The sequence below is a fragment of the Scyliorhinus canicula genome, chromosome 15 (genome assembly GCF_902713615.1).
Source record: "Scyliorhinus canicula chromosome 15, sScyCan1.1, whole genome shotgun sequence".
Taxonomy (NCBI): Eukaryota; Metazoa; Chordata; class Chondrichthyes; order Carcharhiniformes; family Scyliorhinidae; genus Scyliorhinus; species Scyliorhinus canicula.
This window is the reverse complement of record NC_052160.1, coordinates 49,121,847-49,146,476: the sequence shown is the minus strand read 5'-3', so window position 1 is coordinate 49,146,476 and position 24,630 is coordinate 49,121,847. Positions and strand designations below refer to the sequence as shown.

The 24,630-nt window shown below is 47.2% G+C and overlaps 1 protein-coding gene across 2 annotated transcripts in view; it reads right to left on the bottom strand.

The window, feature by feature from the left end:
- micall2a (mical-like 2a) overlaps nt 1-24,630 on the bottom strand; it is a 128,809-nt gene that overhangs the window by 6,320 nt on the left and 97,859 nt on the right. For both annotated transcript variants that reach the window (XM_038820427.1, XM_038820428.1), the window contains exons 9-13: nt 17,690-17,787; nt 16,932-17,058; nt 9,770-9,860; nt 9,352-9,425; nt 7,689-7,803 (exon numbers count right to left, since the gene is read on the bottom strand). In XM_038820427.1, coding sequence (XP_038676355.1) covers nt 7,689-7,803; nt 9,352-9,425; nt 9,770-9,860; nt 16,932-17,058; nt 17,690-17,787 — 505 coding nt within the window. The remainder of the gene's footprint in view (nt 1-7,688; nt 7,804-9,351; nt 9,426-9,769; nt 9,861-16,931; nt 17,059-17,689; nt 17,788-24,630) is intronic.

Here is a 24,630-nt window from a genome sequence, read left to right as displayed (position 1 = left end):
CCACCAAGCTCAGACCTGCTCCACTCTGCACACATCGAGTATCACACTCCTATGCTACTAAAATCCAACTCGAGTGAACGCAGCTGGTGAGTTAAACAGCCAGCTGCCTCCGAAAGTTACATATGCATAAAACGCGAACTGTCCCCATTCCCACCCCTGGGAAAATGGGAAGTGCAATTTCTGGATTCGTCCACCTATTTGACCATGGCAGAGAGGCCATCCATTCTGGTGAAAATCCAGGCCACAGTCTTAAATTTGTCCCCAACACGTTTGAGTCATCAGAAGACAGAATGAGGTCCATTAGAAGCTCAGCTCTGTACCACACTTGGCCCTCAGCCCTTCCTGACTGTGGGCTGCAGTCAGCAACGGAATTCAGTGATGTTCTGCTGCTCCTTTTGTTGGCTAAGAATCAAAAGCCATTGGAATACTATGGAAGGAAGGGTGGCAGCCCAGCTTTTACTGAGTTAGTGAAGGGTCCCCTAAAAGCCAGAGGACCTGTATTATAACAGAACTAGCAGTCTTGTTGGAACTTTTCCCTTCTGCTGTGGAAAGTGACACGCCTGAACCCCTCTTACGGTCCCTCGGATGTTTAGACTATACTCTAGTCAGTCTTGGCATCCTTGAGTATCTTAACTCCCATTAAATTTGATAGCTGACCCAAGATAATGATAAGCGAACCCTTTTTCATTTCACGTGGTGGCTAGGCTTAACCAATGCCATCACTGGATCATGTGCATAGACTCACACTGCACAGGATGAGGCCATGGAAGGTTCACCCAATAGTCCCACTTCCCTTTTCTTTCCTCATCGCCCTGAAAAACTCTCTCCTGCAAATATATACAAAATTCCCTTTTGAAAGTCAGGAAACCTGCCTGCACCATCCCTTCTGATAGTATATTTCAGATCACAACAGCTTGCTGAGTCAAGAGAAATGCTCATGTCACCCCTAATTAGTTTGCAATTACTTTAACTATGTCCTCTTTACAAACCTCATTGTAGGCTTTAACTGACAAACAAATTTATTGAATATGAACAAGCAAATAAATAGCAGTAATGTATTTTATTTACAAGTGTCGATATTTTTTATGGATTCCTTATAAAAAGAAAATAACAAATGGTTTATAATTTCTACATCAAGCTTCCATAAATCTAGTTGTGTCATAGTATACAATTTGGGTATTGCTGAATAAAAAATGGTTTGCCGAAGCTTTTTGTTTTGCACTCGTCAGGACAGCGACACAAAATAAACCAACTGTAAAGACAGCAACAATTTATATTGCATGAGGATAAAGTACTGATTGGTTGGCAAGCCGACTCTGATTGGTACAGTCGTTGACATGGAGAAAGCAGTAGAGCACAGTTAATTGCTTTTGTTCAAATTCAAACCAGGTAGATTGACTCTAATTGGCCAAGGCGTTGCCATGGGGAATGAACCAGGGAATGGCTGATCCTCAAGGTTTTGTTCAGTCGGAATAGGAGCAATGCGTGGACATGTTCTTTCTGTCTATAAAGAACAGGGCCCTGTGTGTGCAAATGATACTTTGCCTATCACACAAATGAGGACTGTGATATATGAATTTCAATGCCGGTGTGATGGCAGATATGTAGGCCATACGTTCTAACAACTGATGGATTGTATCAAACAACACATTCCTTCAGCTGTTTGCAACAGGCAAAGTACGGACCGTATCCAACCAGCCTGTGCCTGCAAAACTTAAATCATAAGACGTATGTCTCCCAAAATTTTTTAAAGTTAATTTGTGGCGGGGTTTACAGGGAGTTTCCCGCTGGCTCTGTCGACGAGTTCCCCATCGCTATCCAATGACACAGTCACATTTTTGGACATTGGTGAGTTTCTCACCGGTTTAGCCAATACTTGTGTGGGTTTTCTCTGGGTGCTCTGGTTTCCTCCCATAAGTCCCAAAACTCGTGCTTGTTAGGTAAATTGGACTGAATTCTCCCTCCGTGTACCCGAACAGATGCCGGAGTGTGGCGACTAAGGGATTTTCACAGTAACTTCATTGCAGTACAGCATGGTAGCACAGTGGTTAGCACAGTTGCTTCACAGCTCCAGGATCTCAGGTTCGATTCCCGGCTTGGGTCACTGTCTGTGCGGAGTCTGCACGTTCTCCCAGTGTCTGCGTGGGTTTTCTCCCACAGTCCAAAGATGTGCAGGTTAGGTCGATTGGCCATGCTAAATTGCCCGTGGTGTCCCAAAAAAAAGGTTGGTGGGTTACTGGGTTACGGGGATAAGGCGGATGTGTGGGCTTAAGTGGGGTGCTCTTTCCAAGGGGCGATGCAGACTCGATGGCCGAATGCCTCCTTCTGCACTGTAAATTCTATGGTTCTATGATTGCGGTGTTAATGTAAGCCTACTTGTGACACTAATAAAGATTATTATTATTTAGATCTCTTTTTAGCACTGGGGAGCTGAACTCAGAAATTAGGCCGCCATTTTGAAAGGGTGACCCAATCTCTCAGTGAGCTTGTGGATCCCCCGCACCCATGGGTAATGTCACCCCCCTACCACACACCATGGACACTACCCCACACCCCCAAGTGAGAACACCCCGCTATGGGGCCCCTGGGGGATCCCGCTCTTCGGGTCCCCCCAAGCACACCCTCCCTTTTAGGACTCCCCACCCATCACCCCGCCAACCTCCCGTAGGCCCCTACATACCTGCCCTGCACTTCCCTACCCTTCAAATCACTCCTCCACCCTTATATCATGGACGTGCCCCCCCCCCATGCCCCATAACCCCTGGCAGTGCCACCCTGGCACTCGGGCATCCTTGCACTGTAAGCCAGGATGTACTCCAGCTGGGTTGCCAGTGCCATCCAGGCACTTTGGTAGTGCCAGGGTGGCAGTGCCAATGTGCCAGCTGGGCAGTGCCAAGGTACCCACGTTCCAAGGGGAGGGCCAGGGAGCAACTCTGCACTCACCCTGAGGTCTCCAATGGTCTAGAAGACCCCCCGGTTGCCGTTCCACCTGGCCCACGTTTGGACCAGCACTGATTGGCACCCGGCTGCAGCCTCGCTGAGAGGCTGAAGAATCAAGGGAGGCTGGTGGAACCCGTGCAGGTAGGTCGTAAGTAGGTTTACGACCTAGATCTACGAGTGTCATTCGGTCCCGCCCATTTGGGGCAAAGTTCCAACTCCGATGTCCTGCAGGACTTCGGAGAATCCCGGGAAGCACGGAGGCCATCGGGAGGCCCCTGGAGGCTTTTCCCGACACTAACCGGCTGCGTTGCATTTGTTCTGGAGCAAATGTGGATTTGTGAGATTCGTTATCATGCCATGGTATGTTTGTTTTGGACGGTCATTGTCCTTCATGTGCGGAGTTGTACCATGTTGTACAGGTAGTTGTTTCATTGTTGTTGTTTTTGTTGTTTCTGTCGTGTTTGTTGTTTTTGTTGTTGTTCTCATTGTGCTTTGTGTTGTTTTTGTGATTTCCGTTGTTGTTCTTGTGCTTCTTGTTGTTTTCGTTGTTCTTGTTGGTTTTGTTGTCATTGTCGTCCTTGTTGTGCTTCTTGTTGCTTTTGACATTTTCCTTGTTCTTCTTGTTTTTGTTGTGCTCCTTGTTTTTTTGTTGTTTCTGTTGTTGTTCTAGTTGCGCTCAATGACTGTTCTGTGTGGATTATTTGAGTCATTCTCAAAGTTATTGATATCAGTGTCCTTTGTGGTATCTGGGGCGGGATTCTCCGACCGCCCTCTGGGTCGGAGAATCCCCGGGGGCGGCATGAATCCCACCCTGCCACTCCGAAGCCAGCTGCCATATTCTCCGGCGCTGGTTTTCAGGCGTGGGGGGGTTTACGCCACGTCGGTTGGGGGCCGTTGGCAGTGCCCACCTGCCCGGCATATCTCAGGGCCCCGATGGGCCGAGCGGCCGTCAGTTCCTTCCCAGTCCCGCTGGTGTGAAATGGACATGGTCCCACACGGCGGGACCTGACTGGTAGGCTGTCTAGTGGAGTCCGTGGGGGGGGGGCGCGGGGGGAACCAGCCCCTGGGGGGCACCCACGGTGGCCTGGCCCGCGATCGGGGCCCACCGATCTGCGGGCGGGCCTGTCCCTTCCTTCTGCACTCCTTCCTTCTGCACTAGTCTCTGTAGGGCTCCGCCATGGCTGGTGCGGAGAAGAACCCCCCTGCGCATGCGCAGGAACACGCCGGCCGGTCTGCACATGCGCGGAACCACGTCGGCGGTTCTGTGCATGCTCCAACTTTGGCGCCGGGTTGGCGCGGCACCAACCCCTCCAGCGCCGGCCTAGGCCCCTGAAGTGCGGAGGATTCTGCAACTTCCGGTTGGCATGACACCGGAGTGATTCGTGCCGTTCTTGGCGTCGGGCCATCCCACCAATCGCCGGAGCATCCCGCCCCTGATGTTTCATTGAGCGTTTCGACATGAGGATTGTGAGAATTGTCTCATAGAACATAGAACATAGAATACAGCACAGAACAGGCCCTTCGGCCTTCGATGTTGTGCCGAGCAATGATCACCCCACTCAAACCATGTATCCACCCTATACCCGTAACCCAACAACACCCCCTTAACCTTACGTTTTAGGACACTATGGGCAATTTAGCATGGCCAATCCACCTAACCCACACATCTTTGGACTGTGGGAGGAAACCGGAGCACCCGGAGGAAACCCACGCACACACGGGGAGGACGTGCAGACTCCGCACAGACAGTGACCCAGCCGGGAATCGAACCTGGGACCCTGGAGCTGTGAAGCATTTGTGCTAACCACCATTCTACCGTGCTGCCCATCCATGCTACCGTGCTGCCCATCCATGCTACCGTGCTGCCCATATGTTGCATTGATCCTGGTGACATCAGTCATTTGTGGTTAATGTGATTGCTCTTTGATTCCTTGGTGCTCCTCTTCTGGAGTCATTTCTGCTTGATTTGCTTCATCGTTGATCTCTTGATGCTCCTCTTCTGGGGTCAATGTCATCAAGATTTCAGTTTCTTGTGGGTTGTCAAGAGTGGATGAGGTTTTGATTGATGCGGTCTCGCTGGACTCAAGAGTAGTTTTACTTTGATTGTTGAGTGCTGCTTTACAGACAAGCTGAGATCTGTCAGTCTCACTGTGATCTTGCACATCGTGTATGCTGATTGTGATCACTGTGTCACTATTCGTATATACAGTGGTTGGACATTCATTGCCTTGTTGTTCAAATAAGCTGGAAAGACTTTCTTGTCTGCTTCTGGTTGCTCAAATAAGGTGGTCTTCTTTGTCTTCTTAGTCTTCTTTGTGCATGGTTATCGCTCTGGAGTCTTTAATTGCTTCCATTCTGGAGTCCGTTAATGAGCTCTCTTTGGAGGCTTTCGTCGCTCTCTCTGTGGAGTCTTTCATCGCTCTCTGTGGAGTCATGCAGTGTTCTCTTTGTGGAGTCGATCGGTGCTCTCTCAATGGAGTCGGTCAGTACTCTCTGTGTGGCGTCGTTTTCAACGATCTGCCATTGCATCATGGTATTGGACTCATCTACCATGAGTAGAGTCGTGTTGAGCTTTTCAACCGTGTTGCTGGTGCTTTTAAATCATATCCGAACAATTCAGCGATGTCTGAGTAGTATTCTTTGATAAACAAATCATCTTCTGTTGTTTCGGATTTGTTATTGTTCTCTTCATTGTTAATTAACACAGCAACTTCTTTGGCTTCGGATTTGTTAATTTGCTCTTCACTTTTAATGCTGCATGTTGCTAGTTCCAGCGTGCTGCAGAAGTTATTTTCAACTGCTGGTCGAAGCTCAGGCAATGCTGTGCTTTTTGAGGTTGAATTTTTGGGTTTTGTGCCTTTAAGAGTCTTGTTTACGATTTTCAGGCATTTCCCCTTTAAGTGGGCGTGGTTTGAGTCTTGTGACTCATGCATAGCAATCGATTGCGGATGTGCAAAATGATTTTCCTTTACTGTGCGCTTTTTCTTCAACTGCGCATGCGCTGATCCATCTTCAAACAGCGTTCGATCTTTTTCTGACTGCGCCTGTGCAGCTTGCGCATGCACGGAACGATCTGCATCCAAAATGTCTTTCTTTGATTGCGCATGCGCAAGAACGGTCTTCGCACAAAACAGCAACTTTCAACTGCGCATGCACGGCTGAGATCTCCTGCGCATGCGCAGAATCATATTTGCGTCTTTTGTTCCCCGGGCAGTTTAAATTGTGCTCAGACGCCATTTTAACTTCTTTAGACCCGTGGAGAAGAACCTTTCAGCGTTCTTTCTTGGTATTAATGTTATTTTTTTCTTGCAATCTGCACTTTTCAATTGCGATTTCCAGCGTTAAACCTTTCTGTTCTGATAATGATTGTTTGAGTTTCGCATCACTCATTCCCTGTGCAATTTGGTCTCCGAGCATTTAATGTCTTAAAGCAGCATTGTAACTGGTGTTACAGTGATTTTCAAATTTTTTGGGTATTTCTTCTAATTTAGTGTTGTCTTCACCTTTCAAGTAATTAAAGCAGTTATAGATGTCTCTAGCATCATGTCCTGCTAGTAGCAGTGCTAGTTTTGTTTCTTCAGAGGCTGTGCCCAAATCATTAGCTACGATATATATTTCAAACATTTGTTTTAACATTTTCCAGTTATGACTTAAATTACCATTTTTTTCCAGCTGTGCTGGAGTTCCATCAAATCACCGAAGTCGCCCCACGTCGAATGTCTGGTACGAGTTTTCTTTTCTTTTTGATATTCCTTTGTCTGCATCTTGTGTAATCTTCTAGTAAGCGTTCTGAAGCCAAACCTGATACCATATATCATTTCTTATGTCTGAATAAAGCTTGTAGTCTTCCAGTTGAAGTAAAGGCTTTATTGCGTAAGTTTGTTCTCTCTCCAGGACTTATACTAGGTGTTACATGAGAGCTGTCTGTCTGTGTCCTGCTCACTAGCTGCCGTTCTTGTGAAGAGTCACCTCCTGGCTTTCGTCTGCTTATTTATATGTCTCCAGTGCTCCCTCTAGTGGTTACTTAGTTGTAGTGTATTTACATTAACCCCTTGTATATATACAGTGATGCAGATCACTACAGATAGGTGAATTGGCCACACTAAATTTCCCCTTAATAGGAAAAGATGAATTGGGTACTCTACTTTAAAAAAACATTGCCCTTAGTATCCAAAATGGTTAGGTAGGGATACTGGGTTACGGGGTTAAGGTGGAAGTGTGGGCTTAGGTAGGGTTCTCTTTCCAGGAGCCGGTGCAAATTCGATGGGCCAAATGGATACCTTCTGCACTATAAATTCTATAAATTCTATGATCTGATTGTGAGAGGATTTGAAAACAGTCAAATCCAAATTGCTCATGGATTGAAACACAAGTTTGAAAGAAAGAAAAATCAGGAAATTGAAAATTTTTCAACCAGATAGGCAATGAAATCTCTCAACCAAATATAGAGTAATGACAGAAGTTAATACAGAAGGTTGTTGAAGTAAATAGTCTGAGTAAGATCAAGATAATATTGGATGCAGCTGGAGGCAGAACAGTTAGAGGAATGAAATGGGTAGATACAGTCGGGATCAATCACAAACGGACAGAATCGCAGCACGTACTGACCTTATTCCAGATACTATACTTCTGCTCTTTTGATCCTGGCATAAGGGAAAAGTCAGGCATTCCCTGAAATCATACTCTGGCTAAACATTTTCTCCACATAAAGGTGAATACATATTCCCTAATTCTGAGTTATCTCATACCTCACTCTGTCCTCATCCAATGTGTCAATGATGTCGTTCCTGCCCTCCACTGTTCTCAGTAAGTCTTGTATTAACTCCATTTCACGAGCCCGATCTTCATCAGTTTTTGTGTCCTCTGCAATGGCAACACATCAGAATGTACAAACACAGAAATCTTTTAAACACCTGTCCAAATGTCTCCTTATATGGCCTGGAGTCAAATTTTCTTTGATAACACTTCAGTGAAGGACTTAGGGATGTTTTCTTATGTTAAAGGTGTTGTATAGATCCAAATGGTTGTGGTTGATTATTGATTGGTTTTTAGTTCACCGTTTTTGTTTTTACTACAACTGTGAAGAACCATCACCTGCATTTAGACCACTGATGGATCTGTATCTCTACTATTATTTCTTACAGAGTGCAAGTCACTTGAGCAGGATGGCAGACAAACAGGAGGAACATTTAAAGGAGCAACTCCACTGGGATCTGATTTCCTTCAAAAGATTCCCCAAATCCAACACGTAGCTTTATTTGGACAATGGCCAAACCCCTCCAATCTGGCCAGGCTGGGTGAGCCGGCCTTGCAGTGAGGGCCTTAGAAAGAACCCAGGCCCTCTGCTGCAACCTGCTATTGGGCAGGTTAATCAGGTTGGAGCAGTTTGTCGTCAGGGACAGATTCCACTGTTCATGGTCGCTGAACATTGAGCTCTGGGACAGAAGGCCAAGGCTCTGGGAGCATCTTTCATCCAACAAGGCAACGATACTTTATAGTTAATATAGTAGAAAGTTCCGGAAATACTCAGCAGGTCAACACCGTCTGCACTTTTATGGTTGGGGTGTGTGAAGATTGGGATGGGGGTGAAAGTGTTTATTATACTACGTTTATGTCATTGTTATTATTATAAAAACTTGCAAATACCCTAATAAAAATATATTTTTTAAAAACACCGTCTGCACAGACGGCAAAACAGACGACATAAGAAACAAGAATAAAGGTGGGCCACACAGACCTTCGAACCTGCAGCAAGAAATCATGGCCGATCTTCAACAAGAACTCCCTTTCTAACATTGCAGATAATCAACCTATCAACAGAACTGGAAAAAGTTATAAATGTGACTGTATATGAGCAAGCACTAAGCTAGAGAAAAGATCGGAGGTGTTGCTGGTGGGGGGGGGGGGGGGGGGGGGGGGAGACGGTGGCAGGGAAAGTGGGGGACAGTTAGACTGATCAAGTGTCCAATTTTGTACAGGACACTGTTTTTCAGAGGAGGTGTGAACAAATCGACCATCAGTATCCGGTCACCCGAAAACATAGGAGTAGTGGTTATGATCTGAAATGGTTAAGCTCAATGGGCGGGATTTTCCAGCCCTTCCTGCCGGCGGAATCTTCCGGCCCCGCCAAGTCACACGCCTCTGCAGCTGGTTCCCCAATGGATGGGCCACTGAGCCGTGCAAATTGCCATTGACTTCAGTGGGACTGGGATACCCCACCCATGGTTAACAGTTCACCACCTCGGTATCCTCAGGGCAAGGGTGGGGGGGAGAGGCTGGGAAATTACAGCCAATGTTGGGTCCGGAAGGCTGTAAAGTGCACAAGTGAAGGACCGAGTGGTCTGCGCAGATATTCTGAATCTGTTACACTTCAGACAGGACGTTCTTCTGAAAAATGGTTTCTACACTGACCTGATTTTTCCATCAATGCTCGTAACTCCTGGTCAATCTGACACTGACGGTCCTCCAAAATCTGTTGCTTCGATCTGTCAACAAAATAAAATGAAATGAGAAGTACAGGGTTTGCACCAACAGCGGGATTCTCCGGTCCCTTCCATCCCGTCAGATTTTCAAATGGTCTTATAATTCACTCAGTTCTAAAAGCAGCTCTGATTTTTCAAGCGTGAAGAAGGGGGGGGAGAGGGAGAGAGTTGGGAAGGCAGGTAGGAAAGGTTGAGAAGCCAGAGAGGATTGCGAAGGGAGGAAGGGGTGGGAGAATTGGGAAGGGAGTGAGGGGAGGGCTTGGAAGACAGGATGCCAGGTACAGTGTATAGTATTGAAATGATCTACAGTCCTGTCTTCACCCTTCCCCCGCTCACTTTCTACTCACATGTAAACGAGCTCCGATTCCCGTCTCATCAGCAACTGTTTTTCATGGATCAATTTGAACCACTGCACCATCAATTCGTCCTCCCTTTCGTCTATTTGTTTTTAAAAGAAGGGGAAAATATCACCAAGGTGCCAAGAACATAGGAAATAGAGGCACCAATGTGACTTTCAGCTCCTCGAGTTTGCTAGGCCATTCAATAAAATCAAGACAGATCTTCTACCTTAACTCCACCTTCCCATCCTATTTCCCTATCCCGAGATCCCCAATGTATTCATCAACTGAACATCCACAGTGGGTGGCACGGTGTCCCAGTGGTTAGCACTGCTGCCTCAGGGCACTAAGGATGCGGGTACGATCCCAGCCCCCGAGTCACTCGTGTGGAGTTTCACTCGTGCGTAGGTCTTGTGATGATACGCGTAAAGCAATTCTGTAGATAATATTATACACGACCTCCGACCACTAGGTGGCAGTGCAAATCCACCAGGTGCCCCTGGGTCTGGGGAGTTGGGAGTAAGTTGTGTTGGAGGATAGACGTAGCTCTATAATAGTTAGTTAGTAGTTTATTATTTTATTTATCCTAGTTATCTTTATCACGCAGTTGTTTCATAATAAATTATTTAAACTAGAAGTCCTGTAGTTCATCATTCTTATCGACTGAGGGCAGCACAGTAGCGCAGTCCTCACAGCACCGAGGTCCCAGGTTCGATCCCGGCACTGGGTCATTGTCCGTGTAGAGTTTGCACATTCTCCCCGTGTTTGCGTGATTTCACCCCCACAACCCAAAGATGTGCAGGGTGGGTGGATTGGCCACACAAAATTGCCCCTTAATTGGAAAAATCTGAATTGGGTACTCTATATTTAAATAAATAAATAAATAAATAAACAAATAAAATTTAAACAAAGCTACAAACAAAAATCATTCTTATCAGCAGTCTACAGAACATGGCACGCCCACAAACCAAAAGATGTACCTAGTAGGTGGGTTGACTATGCTAAATTTCCCCTTAACCGGAAAAAAAAATTATTTGGGTACTTTAAATTTTTTTAAAAACGGAACACCCACAGGTCTTGTGCATTGCGAATTCCGAAGATTCACAATTCTTCGAATCAAGAAATTTCTCCTTTTCCCAGTGCTTAACAGCTGATACTGTGACCTCTTGGTTTTAGGATCCCCAACAGAGGAGCCACTGGGACCTTCAGCGGTGAGATGGGAATGTGGGTTATAGATGGACCCATTGAAGAGGTCCCCAGAGTCAGATCAGCAGTAGTGGGGGGGGTTGGGCGTTTGTTTACAATCAGGGAAGGGGAAAGCTGGGGGCAGCACGGTGGCACAGTGGTTAGCATTGTTGCCTACGGCGCTGAGGACCCGGGTTCGAATCCCGGCCCTGGGTCACTGTCCGTGTGGAGTTTGCACATTCTCCCCGTGTCTGCGTGGGTTTCGCCCCCACATTCCAAAAGATGTGCAGGATAGGTGGATTGGCCACGCTAAATTGCCCCCTTAATTGGAAAAAATAATTGGGTACGCTAAATTTATTTTAAAAAAGGGAAAGGGAAAGCTCAGAGTTGAAGGAGGCACAAAGTTTCTTGTGAGGTTCTGAGGAAAGCCATTCACCTCCCTAAAAAATTCCAGTAGGAAATAAATAGACAATTCATGGAGGTGTGTAAGAATAATAATCGGGTAATTATACTATGGCATTTCAACTTTCCCAACATAAATTGGGAAAATCGTGCTGTAAAGGGTTTAAAGGGGGCAGCTTTCATTAAAGGTATTTAGAGGAGTTTTCTGTATCAATATGTAGAAGGCCCAACAAGAGATGGAGCAGTGCTGGATCTGGTTTTGGGAAACAAAGCCGGATAAGTGTTCAATGTGGCAGTGGGGGAGCATTTTAGTGATAACGACCACAACACGGTACGCTTCAAGTTTGTTATGGGCAAGGAAAATGATGATCTGCATAAGACAATTTTAGATGAGGGGAAGGCAGATTTTACTAAAATAAGGCAGGATCTGGCCAAAGTTGACTGGGAACAGCTTCTTGCGGGAAAATCTACAGCGGAGCAGTGGAAGGCATTCAAAAAAGAAATAGGGAGAGTACAGGTCCAACATGTTCCCTATGGGGGGAAATGTAGGAGCAATAAGTTCAGGGAATCCTGGATGACTTGGACAATGCAGGACTGGACAAGGAAAAAGAGAAAGGCTTTTAGCAAGTCCAAAGGGAGAAATTCAACTGCAGCCCTAGAGGAATTTAGGAAGTGCAAAAGGGAACTTAATAAAGCAATTAGAAGAGCAAAAAGGGGGCATGAAAAAGGACTTGCGAAAAAGATTAGGGAGAACACCAAGATGTTCTATAAATACATTAAGAGGAAGAGGTTAACCAGGGAAAGAGTAGGACCCATTAGAGACCAAGGGGGCAATCTGTGTGTGAAACCCCCAGGGCATTGCAAGTGTGTTAAATGAATACTTCTCATTGTTCTTCAATCAGGAGGACGTAGGTACAGAATTCACAAAATGGGACTTTGAGGGCTGTGAGCAGTTTGACATTGAAAGTGAGGAATTATTGGAGGCTTTGACGGGCTTTAAAAAAAGGCAAATCCCCAGGCCTGGATGAATTGGATCCCAGCGAATTTGCAGGGGCTCTGACACAGCTTTCTAATTCCTCTCTGGCCACGGGGGAAGTGCCAGAAGACTGGACAAAAGCTATTGTCCCACTTTTCAAGAAGAGTGGTAGAGATAAACCAGGGAATTACAGGCCGGCGAGTCTCACGTCAGTGGTAAGGAAACTATTGGAGAAAATTCTGAAGGAGAGAATTAATATCCTCTTGGAATGGCATTTGTTGCTTAGGGATAGTCAGCACGGCTTTGTCAGAGGGAGGTCATGCCAAACAAATTTGATGAAACGTTTCGATAAAGTGACCGAGTGTGTGGATGAAGGAAGTGCAGTTGATGTAGAACATAGAACATAGAACGATACAGCGCAGTACAGGCCCTTCGGCCCTCAATGTTGCACCGACATGGAAAAAAAAAACTAAAGGCCATCTAACCTACACTATGCCCTTATCATCCATATGCTTATCCAATAAATTTTTAAATGCCCTCAATGTTGGCGAGTTCACTACTGTTGCAGGTAGGGCATTCCACGGCCTCACCACTCTTTGCGTAAAAAACCCACCTCTGACCTCTGTCCTATATCTATTACCCCTCAATTTAAGGCTATGTCCCCTCGTGCTAGCCACCTCCATCCGCGGGAGAAGGCTCTCGCTGTCCACCCTATCTAACCCTCTGATCATTTTGTATGCCTCTATTAAGTCACCTCTTAACCTTCTTCTCTCTAACGAAAACAACCTCAAGTCCATCAGCCTTTCCTCATAAGATTTTCCCTCCATACCAGGCAACATCCTGGTAAATCTCCTCTGCACCCGTTCCAAAGCTTCCACGTCCTTCCTATAATGAGGCGACCAGAACTGTACGCAATACTCCAAATGCGGCCGTACCAGAGTTTGGTACAGCTGCATCATGACCTCATGGCTCCGGAACTCAATCCCTCTACCAATAAAGGCCAACACACCATAGGCCTTCTTCACAACCCTATCAACCTGGGTGGCAACTTTCAGGGATCTATGTACATGGACACCGAGATCCCTCTGCTCATCCACACTACCAAGAATTTTACCATTCGCCAAATATTCCGCATTCCTGTTATTCTTTCCAAAGTGAATCACCTCACACTTTTCCACATTAAACTCCATTTGCCACCTCTCAGCCCAGCTCTGCAGCTTATCTATGTCCCTCTGTAACCTGCAACATCCTTCCGCACTGTCTACAACTCCACCGACTTTAGTGTCGTCTGCAAATTTACTCACCCATCCTTCTGCGCCCTCCTCTAGGTCATTTATAAAAATGACAAACAGCAACGGCCCCAGAACAGATCCTTGTGGTACGCCACTCGTAACTGAACTCCATTCTGAACATTTCCCATCAACTACCACTCTCTGTCTTCTTTCAACTAGCCAATTTCTGATCCACATCTCTAAATCACCCTCAATCCCCAGCCTCCGTATTTTCTGCAATAGCCGACCGTGGGGAACCTTATCAAACGCTTTACTGAAATCCATATACACCACATCAACTGCTCTACCCTCGTCTACCTGTTCAGTCACCTTCTCAAAGAACTCGATAAGGTTTGTGAGGCATGACCTACCCTTCACAAAACCATGCTGACTATCCCTAATCATATTATTCCTATCTAGATGATTATAAATCGTATCTTTTATAATCCTCTCCAAGACTTTACCCACCACAGACGTTAGGCTCACCGGCCTATAGTTACCGGGGTTATCTCTACTCCCCTTCTTGAACAAAGGGACCACATTTGCTATCCTCCAGTCCTCTGGCACTATTCCTGTAGCCAATGATGACCTAAAAATCAAAGCCAAAGGCTCAGCAATCTCTTCCCTGGCTTCCCAGAGAATCCTAGGATAAATCCCATCCGGCCCCGGGGACTTATCTATTTTCACCTTGTCCAGAATTGCCAACACGTCTTCCCTACGCACCTCAATGCCATCTATTCTAATAGCCTGGGTCTCAGCATTCTCCTCCACAATATTATCTTTTTCTTGAGTGAATACTGACGAAAAGTATTCATTTAGTATCTCGCTTATCTCCTCAGCCTCCACACACAACTTCCCACCACTGTCCTTGACTGGCCCTACTCTTACCCTAGTCATTCTTTTATTCCTGACATACCTATAGAAAGCTTTTGGGTTTTCCTTGATCCTACCTGCCAAAGACTTCTCATGTCCCCTCCTTGCTCGTAGTTCATATGGATTTTAGCAAAGCCTTTGACAAGGTCCCCTGATTGAGAAGTTTGAAGCACATGAAATTCAAGGAAACTTGGCAAGGTGGTTGTGAAACTGGCTTAGTAATTGGACACAAAGGGTGGGTTGTAGATGGCTGTTTGAGTAGCTGGAAGCCGGTGTCCAGCGGTATACCACAGAGATCAGCGTGGGTCCCTTATTGTTTGTTGTATATAAAAATGATATAGATAAGAACGTGGGGGGGAATGATAAGTAAGTTTGAAGATGACACGAAGAATGGTGGGGAGGTTAACAGTGAAGAAGAAGGTCGTAGGTCACAGGAAGATACAGATGGATTGGTCAGATGGACAGAGCAGTAGCAGATAGTATTTAACCCTGTTCACAGATCCCTTAAGGTGGCAGAGCAGGTGAATCGGGTAGTTGAGAAGGCATATGGGACACTTGTCTTTATCAGTCATGGCGTAGAATATAAGAACAAGCAAGCTGGAGCTGTACTGAACATTGGTTGGGTCACAGCTGGAGCACTGTGTGCAGTTCTGGCCACCTCACTACATGGAGGAGGTGATTGCACTGGAGGGAGTACAGGGGAGATTCACCAGGATGTTACCTAGGATGGAGCATCTGAGCTATAAGGAGAGACTGGATAGGGTTGGATTGTTTTCTTTAGAGCAGAGAAGGCTGAGAGGATATGATTGAGGTGTATAGGATTATGAGGGGTTTAGTTAAGGTAAATAAGAAGCAGCTGTTCCCCTTGGTTGAGGGGTCAATTACAAGGGGCATAGTTCTAGGGTGAGGACAGGAGATTCCGAGGGGAGTGAGGAAAAACAATTTCACTCAGAGGGAATCTGGAATGCATGGCCTGGGAAGGTTGCGGAGGCTGAAAACTTCACAACCTTCAAAAAGTACTTGGATGAACACTTGAAACATCATCACATTCAAGGATATGTGCTGGTAAGCGGGATTAGCGTGAGATTAATGGTCGTTATTGTCGGTGCAGACTCAATAGGCCAAAGGGCCTTTTCTGCGCTGTATGAAAATGAAATGAAAATGAAAATCGCTTATTGTCACAAGTAGGCTTCAAATGAAGTTACTGTGAAAAACTCACTCGGGACGTGACGCAGCCAGTAAATCTCGCGATATCTTTCAGCGACGGGAAATATCTGGCTAAACACGCTGGCACTGGACTCTTTCATTTCTCTGAAATCGCACCTATGACTCTATATTTCCCCTCAAAGCTAAGGATGTGGGGAGATGGATGAGCTTAAATCAGGGCCAAATAGTCTAATTTTCCACAGTTGGTGTTTTCTGACGTGGTGACCCTTGTTTCCTACAATTTAATTTTCATGTTTCCAAATATTAACACTCAGGCCTCAACGACAACTTCCTCCCTCCGGCTTGCTGTTCCCATATTGTATAGGAATAGTCCCTCAAGCCGGTTCTGCCTTCCAATACATTCATGGCTGACCTTCCGCCTCAAAACTTGACCTTCCTGCATTATCTCCACGTCCCTTAATTCCCTTAGTATCAAAAAATCTATCTATCGCCGCCTTGAACATAATCAATAATTGAGCACCCTCAGCTCGCTGAGGTAAAGAGTTGCAAAGTTCCACAACCCTTTGAGTGAAGAAATCCCTCCTCAACTCAGTCCTAATTGCCTGAATCCTTTTTGCGATACAATGATCCTTGTTCTTAGATTGCAGCCAAGGGAAACCTCGTCCCCGGGAATATAGGCCTAGTCTACATCATCTCACCTCATAGGACATCCCAGCAATCAGCCTTGTGAAATTTCAAGGCTGGTATATCCTTCCTTAGGTCAGGAGACTAAAACTGTTCACAGCACTCCAGATGTGTTCTCAGCAAAGCCCTGCATAGTTCGAATAAAATTTCTACTGTTGATAATATCCCTAAATTCCTCATTTTCACCAGACCTTTGTTTTCCTCATTATCTGCAGGATATTTTTTATGCCTTCTCCAGCAAAACAAAGTATTCATTCAACTCAATTACTCGTGATCTAGATTTTAACTCTTGGTTTTAAATTTAGAGTACCCAATTATTTTCCTTTCCCAATTAAGGGGCAATTTAGCATGGCCAATCCACCTAACCTGCACACCTTTGGGTTGTGGGAGTGAAACCCGCAGACATGGGGAGAATGCGCAAACTCCACACCGACAGTGACCCAGGGCCGGGTCCTCAGTGCCGCAGTCCCAGTGCTAACCATTGCACCACATGCCACCCCTAGATTTTAACTCTTAATAGCCTTACACAACAATCTCCGTTTCCAATCTTGGGCAAAGGTGGCAGCCCAGTTGTGCCCTGCCCCTTCCTACCAACACACGTGTCGTCACCCACCTCCCTCACAGCTCCGAAGCTGTGGTTCCAGATCCACCCCTTTCTGTTCCAGCATGTCCAGCTCCTTTCCAATATCCCGCAATTCTTTCTGAATGTCCTCCTCTGATATTCGCTGACTGGAGGTAGGCTGCAACATGAAACGTAGAGTTTAACTGGAACGCAAACGAGAAAACCGACAAACAGGCAGGTCTGTGACCGCGGTTGCCTTAGTGATTAGAAACGCAGCACCATCCTCTCAAGGGCAACGAAGGATGGGCAACAAATGCTGATCTTCCCAAAACAAACTCAAACCCGCCAAACATCCCCCCTCTGTTGCTTCGACCCTGGTCAGTCACCCATGCATCAGACTTCGCTACTTGATCATTTGGTTCACACGGCCAACTTCTCTCTTCAGTGTGAATAATAGCCAGGTCAGTGAATGAAAAGCACTTCAGCAAATAATTTCTCACCGAGATCACTGCTTCCCACCCAACTCAGGTTCAGATACATTTAAAAGAATGAAAGACCTCAGACAGACCTAAAGCTACCCCAAGAGGGGGTTTGGTAAGAACACAGCATAATGACAATATCCAACCAGTGAATGCACACGCTAAACAAAGGTTAAAACTGACCAAGCAACGGGAGCACATGAGGGCTAGGTGTGGGACGACAGTTGAAATGCACTAACCAAACACACACTCACACGCGCACACAGACACACACATACACACACACACACACAGTGCGATTTTTCCTCCTCCTTGCTTACTCACTCTCACCTTCTCAGGGAGAGTTGCAGGGTCACTATGACCTTGGCTTTTCTTGGAGTCCCCTGGAACATGATCATCTTCAAAGAACTTCGCTCTTGCTGTTTCCGCTGTAAAAATAAAGTAACAGTTTAGAACTTGTGTAATCAGTACACATCCCATCAAATAACTATCCAATCACATCAGGCAAATCTCAAGGGGATGAAATACAAATTAATGGAAGTCCTGTCACTATCATGTAAAACCCTAGTTAGACCCCTTTTCCCATAGGGCAGCACGGTAGCACAGTGGTTAGCACTATGGCTTCACAGCGGCAGGGTCCCAGGTTCGATTGCCAGCTTGAGTCACTATCTGTGCGGAGTCTGCATGTTATCCCCTTGTCTTGTAGGTTTCCTCCGGGTGCTCCGGTTTCCTCCCACAAGTCCCAAAAGATGTGCTGTGACGCAATTTGGACATTCTGAATTCTCCCTCTGTGTCCCTGAACAGGGGCCGGAATGTAGCGACCAGGGGCTTTTCACAGTAACTTCATTGCAGTGTTAATGTAAGCCTACTTGTGACAGTAAAGATTGTTTTATATCTGGAGTATTGCTTTTAGTCTGGACAAAGCACCTCAGGAAGGATCTATTGATCTTGGAGTGAAGCATAGATTCACCGCAATGATACTGAGGCTAAAAGGGTTAGATTATGAAGTCAGGTTGTACAATTAGGCTTGCATATTCTTGAGTATAAACAATTGAAGTGATCTAAATGAGGTGTTTAAGATTATTAAAGAAATTGATAGGGTAATTAGAGATAGAGAAATAATTTTCTCTGCAAAGGAAATCCAGAACCAAATGGGCAAATCTTTATATTAGAACTGGACTATTCAGGGCTGATATCAGTGCTGTAACCCCCACGGGACCCTAGGGATTGGGTCAACGCTTCCCGTGAGTCTTGTGGAGTACAAGTTTCCCAGCTAAGGGGTGGGGGCCCCCCTTATCAGTGGGAGAGAAAATCAGAGTGTTTAAACCCAGCCAGAGTGTGAGCCGGGCGCAGTACTACCTGTTGGGACCTGTGCATATAGTCTTTTCATACTTCTGTAAATAGGCCTTTCATTCCCAACGCTTCCCGTGTGGCTGCTTCTGTGAAGTCAACACTGGCGACGAGAATTAAATGGAGCTGCAGACAACGCCATTTGTGCTGTAACCGGCCGCCACATCACAGACCTCTGGAGGTCGATTCATCCTCCGTTACAATACCACACTTCGGGAAGCTGGACACATTTCATTCAGGTATCAAAGATTGGTTGCAGTATGTCGCGCGTATGCATTATTTATCTCGGGCCATTATTGGAGATGAGTGTGAGACTGTGATTCTCTTGACAGCCTGTGGGGCGCTGACCTTTAGCGTGATTAAGATCCCGCCATCCCGGATTCAAAGTCATTCATGAATCTTGTCATGCTAGTAGCAGATCATTTCCATCCCAAGCCATCCATCATCGTCCAACGCGACCACTTCAGTAAGGCCGAGCGAACACCTGGGGAGTCCATAACAGAATCCTTCATGCGTCTCAGGAAGCTTGCAGAATTCTGCGAATATGGTGCCCTCTCTCTGAAATGTTGCGGAATGGATTGGTCTGCAGCGTGCATAACATGGCAATCCAGCAGAAGTTGTTCGGTTAGCTTCATCTGGACCACAAACAGGCCGTGGAAATGGCCCTGTTGCAGTATAGCACAGAGTAGGGCGAACAGGAATTACAAGGAATGGAAGTCCTCAGTTTAGGGCGCGCACCTCCCCGGAGCACGGTGCCCCCTCGGCCGGGTAACCCTGGTTCTCCGCTCTGGGCAGCAGCCCGCCGAGGGTCAGGCAAGTGGTGTAGGACCTGACGACCATACAGGACCCCTCCCCTAGTGTGGATTAGGAAGACCCCGGCCATTGTGGGACGTGCAGTCGGAGAGACCGCAAGGAGTGGCAATCGCAGGATGGTCCGTCTGCGCTCCACTCCGCTGGGACTAGCCACCCGCCCCCGTCCCATGCCCTTTTGGTGGGAGATCCCACGGATAATTGAACTGCATTGCATTACCCAAATACGTTCCCATTATGTCACATTTCGAGTCACTGGCCACCCATTGCTAATGGAATTAGTCACAGGTGCAACCTTCAGTTGTCAGAAGGCACACTTTTGATTGGCTCCGGATGGGAGTGCAGCTCCTGTCATTGCGGGACACCGAGTCTTGGTTGGTCATGTATACCGGAGAATCGATGGCCATAGTGGGGACCACGGGTGGGCCCAGGATCTACGAGCAGAAATCCGCTTGTTTGCCCCTAATCGTGGTGTAATGTAACACCCCCAGTTTGCTCGGCCGCAACGGGCTACAACGCCTCCGCAGCACGGTGGCACAGTGGTTAGCACTGCTGCCTGACAACGTCAGGGACCCGAGGTCAATTCCAGCCTTGGGTGACTATCTGAGTGGAGTTTATACGCTCACCCTGTATCTGCATGGGTTTCCTCCGGGTGCTCCAGTTTCCTCCCACAAGTCCTGAAAGACATGCTGTTCGGTGAATTGGACATTCTGAATTCTCCCTCTGTATACCCGAACAGGCGCCGGAATGTGGCGACTAGGGGATTTCCACAGTAACTTCATTGCAGTGTTAATGTTAGCACACTTGTGATAATAATAAAGATTATTGTTATTATATTATTTGTTTGGGTTAGGGAGGGATAGAATGGGTTGCTGACATGGAAGGTTTCTTTATGGAGTAGTTGGTTGCAGAGGGAAGTGACGGTGGCCACCTTGGGAGGACCCGGGAGGTGGGCGAGAGGAGGGCCTGAGGGAGTCCATTCGGATTTGTATATGACTGATTGGGGTGGGAGGGGCGCAGGATTCGGAGCAGACAGGTCTCATGGAATGTGAGGAGATAGAATGGGCTGGTCAAGAGGTCTCTGATATTCGCCCATTTAAAAAGTTTGAAAGCAAACATCGTTTTTATGCAGGAGACTCACCTGAGGATCAAAGATCAAGTGAGCCTGAGGAAAGAGTGGGTGGAACAAGTGTTTAATATGGGGTTGGATATGAAGGCAAAGAGGGTAACAGTGCGGATTAGTAAAAGGGTGGGTTTCTTGGCGAGTAACATAGTAGGGGATTCAGGGGATAGATATGCGATGGTTAGTGGAAGATTAGAGGGAGCGCCGTGGGGTTAGTGAATGTTTACGCCTTAACTGGGACGACATAGACTTCATGAAGAAGGTCTTAGCGAGGGTACCAAACTTGGATACGCACTGGGGGGGGATTATTGGGGGGGGGGGGGTTTTAACACTATTCTTGACTCTCGGTTCGATCTGTCATGCCCCAAGTCCTTGAAGGTATTGAGGGTGGCAAAGGAGTTGCAGGGGTTCATGGAGCAGGTGGGGGGATTTGATCCGTGGCGGTTTGGACACCCTGGGGCGTAGGAATTTTTCCTCTTTTCACATGTGCATCGGGTGTACTCCCGTATCGACATTTTTGTTATAGACAATGCGCGGCTGGCGGGTGTGGTTGGTTTGGAGTATTCGGTGATTGTTGTGTCAGATCATGCACCGCATTCTGTGGATTTGAGCATGGAAAAGGGGGGTGTTCAGCGACCGCACTGGAGGTTCGACATGGGGCTGATGGCAGATAAGGAGGTACGTGAGAGAGTGCGGGCAGTTGCAGGCACCAATGTCGAGCTCAATGAAAGTGAGGAGGTCTGTCCATCTATGCCGTGGGAGGCTTTGAAGATGGTAATCAGGGAGAGCTAATTTCGATCAAGTCACATAAGGTAGATAGGTTGGAGAGGCAGAGGTTGGTGGAGGCCATTTTAGTCGTGGATCGGAGGTACCTGGCAGCCCCTGGAGAGGTTGTTGAAGGAGTGGAAGAAACCCAGATGGAGTTTGATCTTTTGTCAATGGGGAAGGCGGTGGGGCAACTATGTCGGGTGAGGGGGGAGTTTTATAGGCATGGGAGAAGGCCAGTAGGCTATTGACACACCAGTTGAGGCAGCAAGCAGCAATCTTGAGCAGGTTGAGGACTCTGGGGCAGGGTGATCATGGAGCCAGGGAAGGTGAAAGGAGTGTTTTAGGCCTTCTTCGGGAGCTGTACAAGTGGGAGTCACCGGAGGGGTACTTGGGCACAAAGCAGGTTTTGGATGGCATGGATCTCCGGTGGTGGAGAAGAGGAAAGTGCAGGGATAGGGTGCCCCATCTGAGATGGAGGAGGTGATGAGATGCATTGGGTCATTTCATTCTGGTCTGGGAAGACCCTGGGTCTGGATGGATTCCCAGCAGAATTCTACAAAACATTTGCCAGAGTTGGGCCGACTCCGAGTAGAAATGTTTAATGACTCATTACATCAGGGGGAGCTTCAGTCCACGCTGGCACCAGCATCGATTTTGCATATTTTAAAGAAAGATAAGGATCCGGAAGAGTGTGGGTCATATCGGCCGATATCGCTTCTAAATGTGTTCGCAACATTGTTGGCTAAGGTGTTGGCGACGTGCCTGGAGGATTTGGTGCTAGGGGGTGATACCGAGGATCAAACTGGGTCCGTGATGGGGCGACAGTTGGTGATGCGCCTGGAGGATTGTGTGCATTTTGCATTGGCAAGCGAGTCGCTGGCGATGGAGGGGGGTGGAGCATCAAGTGTCCCTATATGCAGATAGCCAAAGATCAAACAGGGTTCGTGAAGGGGCAACAGTTGTCATCAAGTATTAGGAGGATGCTGAATGTGGTGATGATGCGCCCGACAGGTCAGGAAAAGGAGGCGATAATATCTATGGATGCTAGAAGGCATTTGACCAGATTCAATGGGAGTACCTTTTTGAAGTATTGGGGTGATTTGGTTAGGGGTGAGGGGTTGTTGGTTGGATTGGTATGTTTTACAGCGCCCCCATGGTGAATGTACGCACAAACACTACACATTGAAGGTATTTTTGCCTGCATTAGGGGATGAGGCAGGATGTCCACTGTCCCCATTGCATTTTGCATTGGCAAGCGAGTCGCTGGCGATGGAGGGGGGTGGAGCATCAAGTGTCCCTGTATGCAGACGGCCTCCTACTCTATGTCACTGACCCGACTGCAAACATAGATAGAATTATGGGGATTCTGACTAAATTTGGGTCATTTTCGGGGTATAAGCTTAATGTGGGAAAGAGCGAGGTGTTTACGGTCAATGCTCAGGTACAGGGGAGGGGGTTGGAGATGCTACCATTTTAGTTGGTCAAGTCGCGCTTTCGTTATTTGGGGATACAGGTGGCGCATAGTTGGGCTCAGCTACATAAATTGAATTTGGCTAATTTGGTGGATGGGATGAGGGGGGATTTCAAGAGGTGGGATGTTCACCCGTTATCAATGGCGGGCCAGGTCCAGACCGTGAAGGTGGAGGTTCTCCTAAAGTTTTATTTGTCTTTCAGAATCTCCCAATTTCGTGCCTAAGTCATTTTTATTGGGAGGGTAAACAGGATGGTCTCAGACTTAATGTGGACAGGGAAGGTGCCCTGGATTTGAAGGGTATTTTTGGAAAGGGAGTGGGGGGAGCACCGGCTCTGCCAAACTTGTTGAAGTGTTACTGGGTGGTGAACTCCAGGAAGGTGCGGAAGTGGGTCATAGAGGAAGGATCAATGTGGAGGCGGATGGAGAAGGCATCACTTAGGGAGACAAATCTGAGGGCATTCTCGCCGGCTAGGTCCTCCACGAACCCAGCGCTGGCAGCCACGTTAAGGATCTGGAATCAGTTCAGGCAGCATTTTAAGATTGGGGGCATGTCGTTGTGGGTGCCAATCTGTGGCAATTATCGATTTATTCCAGCGGGATTAGATGCAGGGTGTGGGAGGGGATAGACAGGTTTAGGGATTTATTCCAGCAGGATTAGATGCAGGGTGTGGGAGGAGATAGACAGGTTTAGGGATTTATTCCAGCAGGATTAGATGCAGGGTGTAGGAGGGGATAGACAGGTTTAGGGATTTATTCCAGCGGGATTGGGGTGTGGGAGGGGGATAGACAGGTTTAGGGATTTATTCCAGCAGGATTGGGGTGTGGGGGGGATAGACAGGTTTAGGGATTTATTCCAGCAGGATTAGATGCAGGGTGTGGGAGGGGGATAGACAGGTTTAAGGATTTATTCCAGCAGGATTAGATGCAGAGTGTGGGAGGGGGATAGACAGTTTTAGGGATTTATTGCAGCAGGATTGGGGTGTGGGAGGGGATAGACAGGTTTAGGGATTTATTCCAGCGGGATTAGATGCAGGGTGAGGGAGAGGATAGACAGGTTTAGGGATTTATTCCAGCAGGATTGGGGTGTGGGGGGGATAGACAGGTTTAGGGATTTATTCCAGCAGGATTGGGGTGTGGGGGGGATAGACAGGTTTAGGGATTTATTCCAGCAGGATTGCGGTGTGGGAGGGGATAGACAGGTTTAGGGAATTATTCCAGCGGGTTAGATGCAGGGTGTGGGAGGAGATAGACAGGTTTAGGGATTTATTCCAGCGGGATTAGATGCAGGATGTAGGAGGGGATAGACAGGTTTAGGGATTTATTCCAGCGGGATTAGATGTAGGGTGTGGGAGGGGATAGACAGGTTTAGGGATTTATCCCAGCGGGATTAGATGCAGGGTGTGGGAGGGGATAGACAGGTTTAGGGATTTATCCCAGTGGGATTAGGTGCAGGGTGTGGGAGGGGATAGACAGGTTTAGGGATTTATTCCAGCGGGATTAGGTGCAGGGTGTGGGAGGGGATAGACAGGTTTAGGGATTTATTCCAGCAGGATTGGGGTGTGGGAGGGGATAGACAGGTTTAGGGATTTATTCCAGCGGGATTGGGGTGTGGGAGGGGATAGACAGGTTTAGGGATTTATTCCAGCAGGATTAGATGCAGGGTGTGGGAGGGGGATGGACAGGTTTAGGGATTTATTCCAGCGGGATTGGGGTGTGGGAGGGGATAGACAGGTTTAGGGATTTATT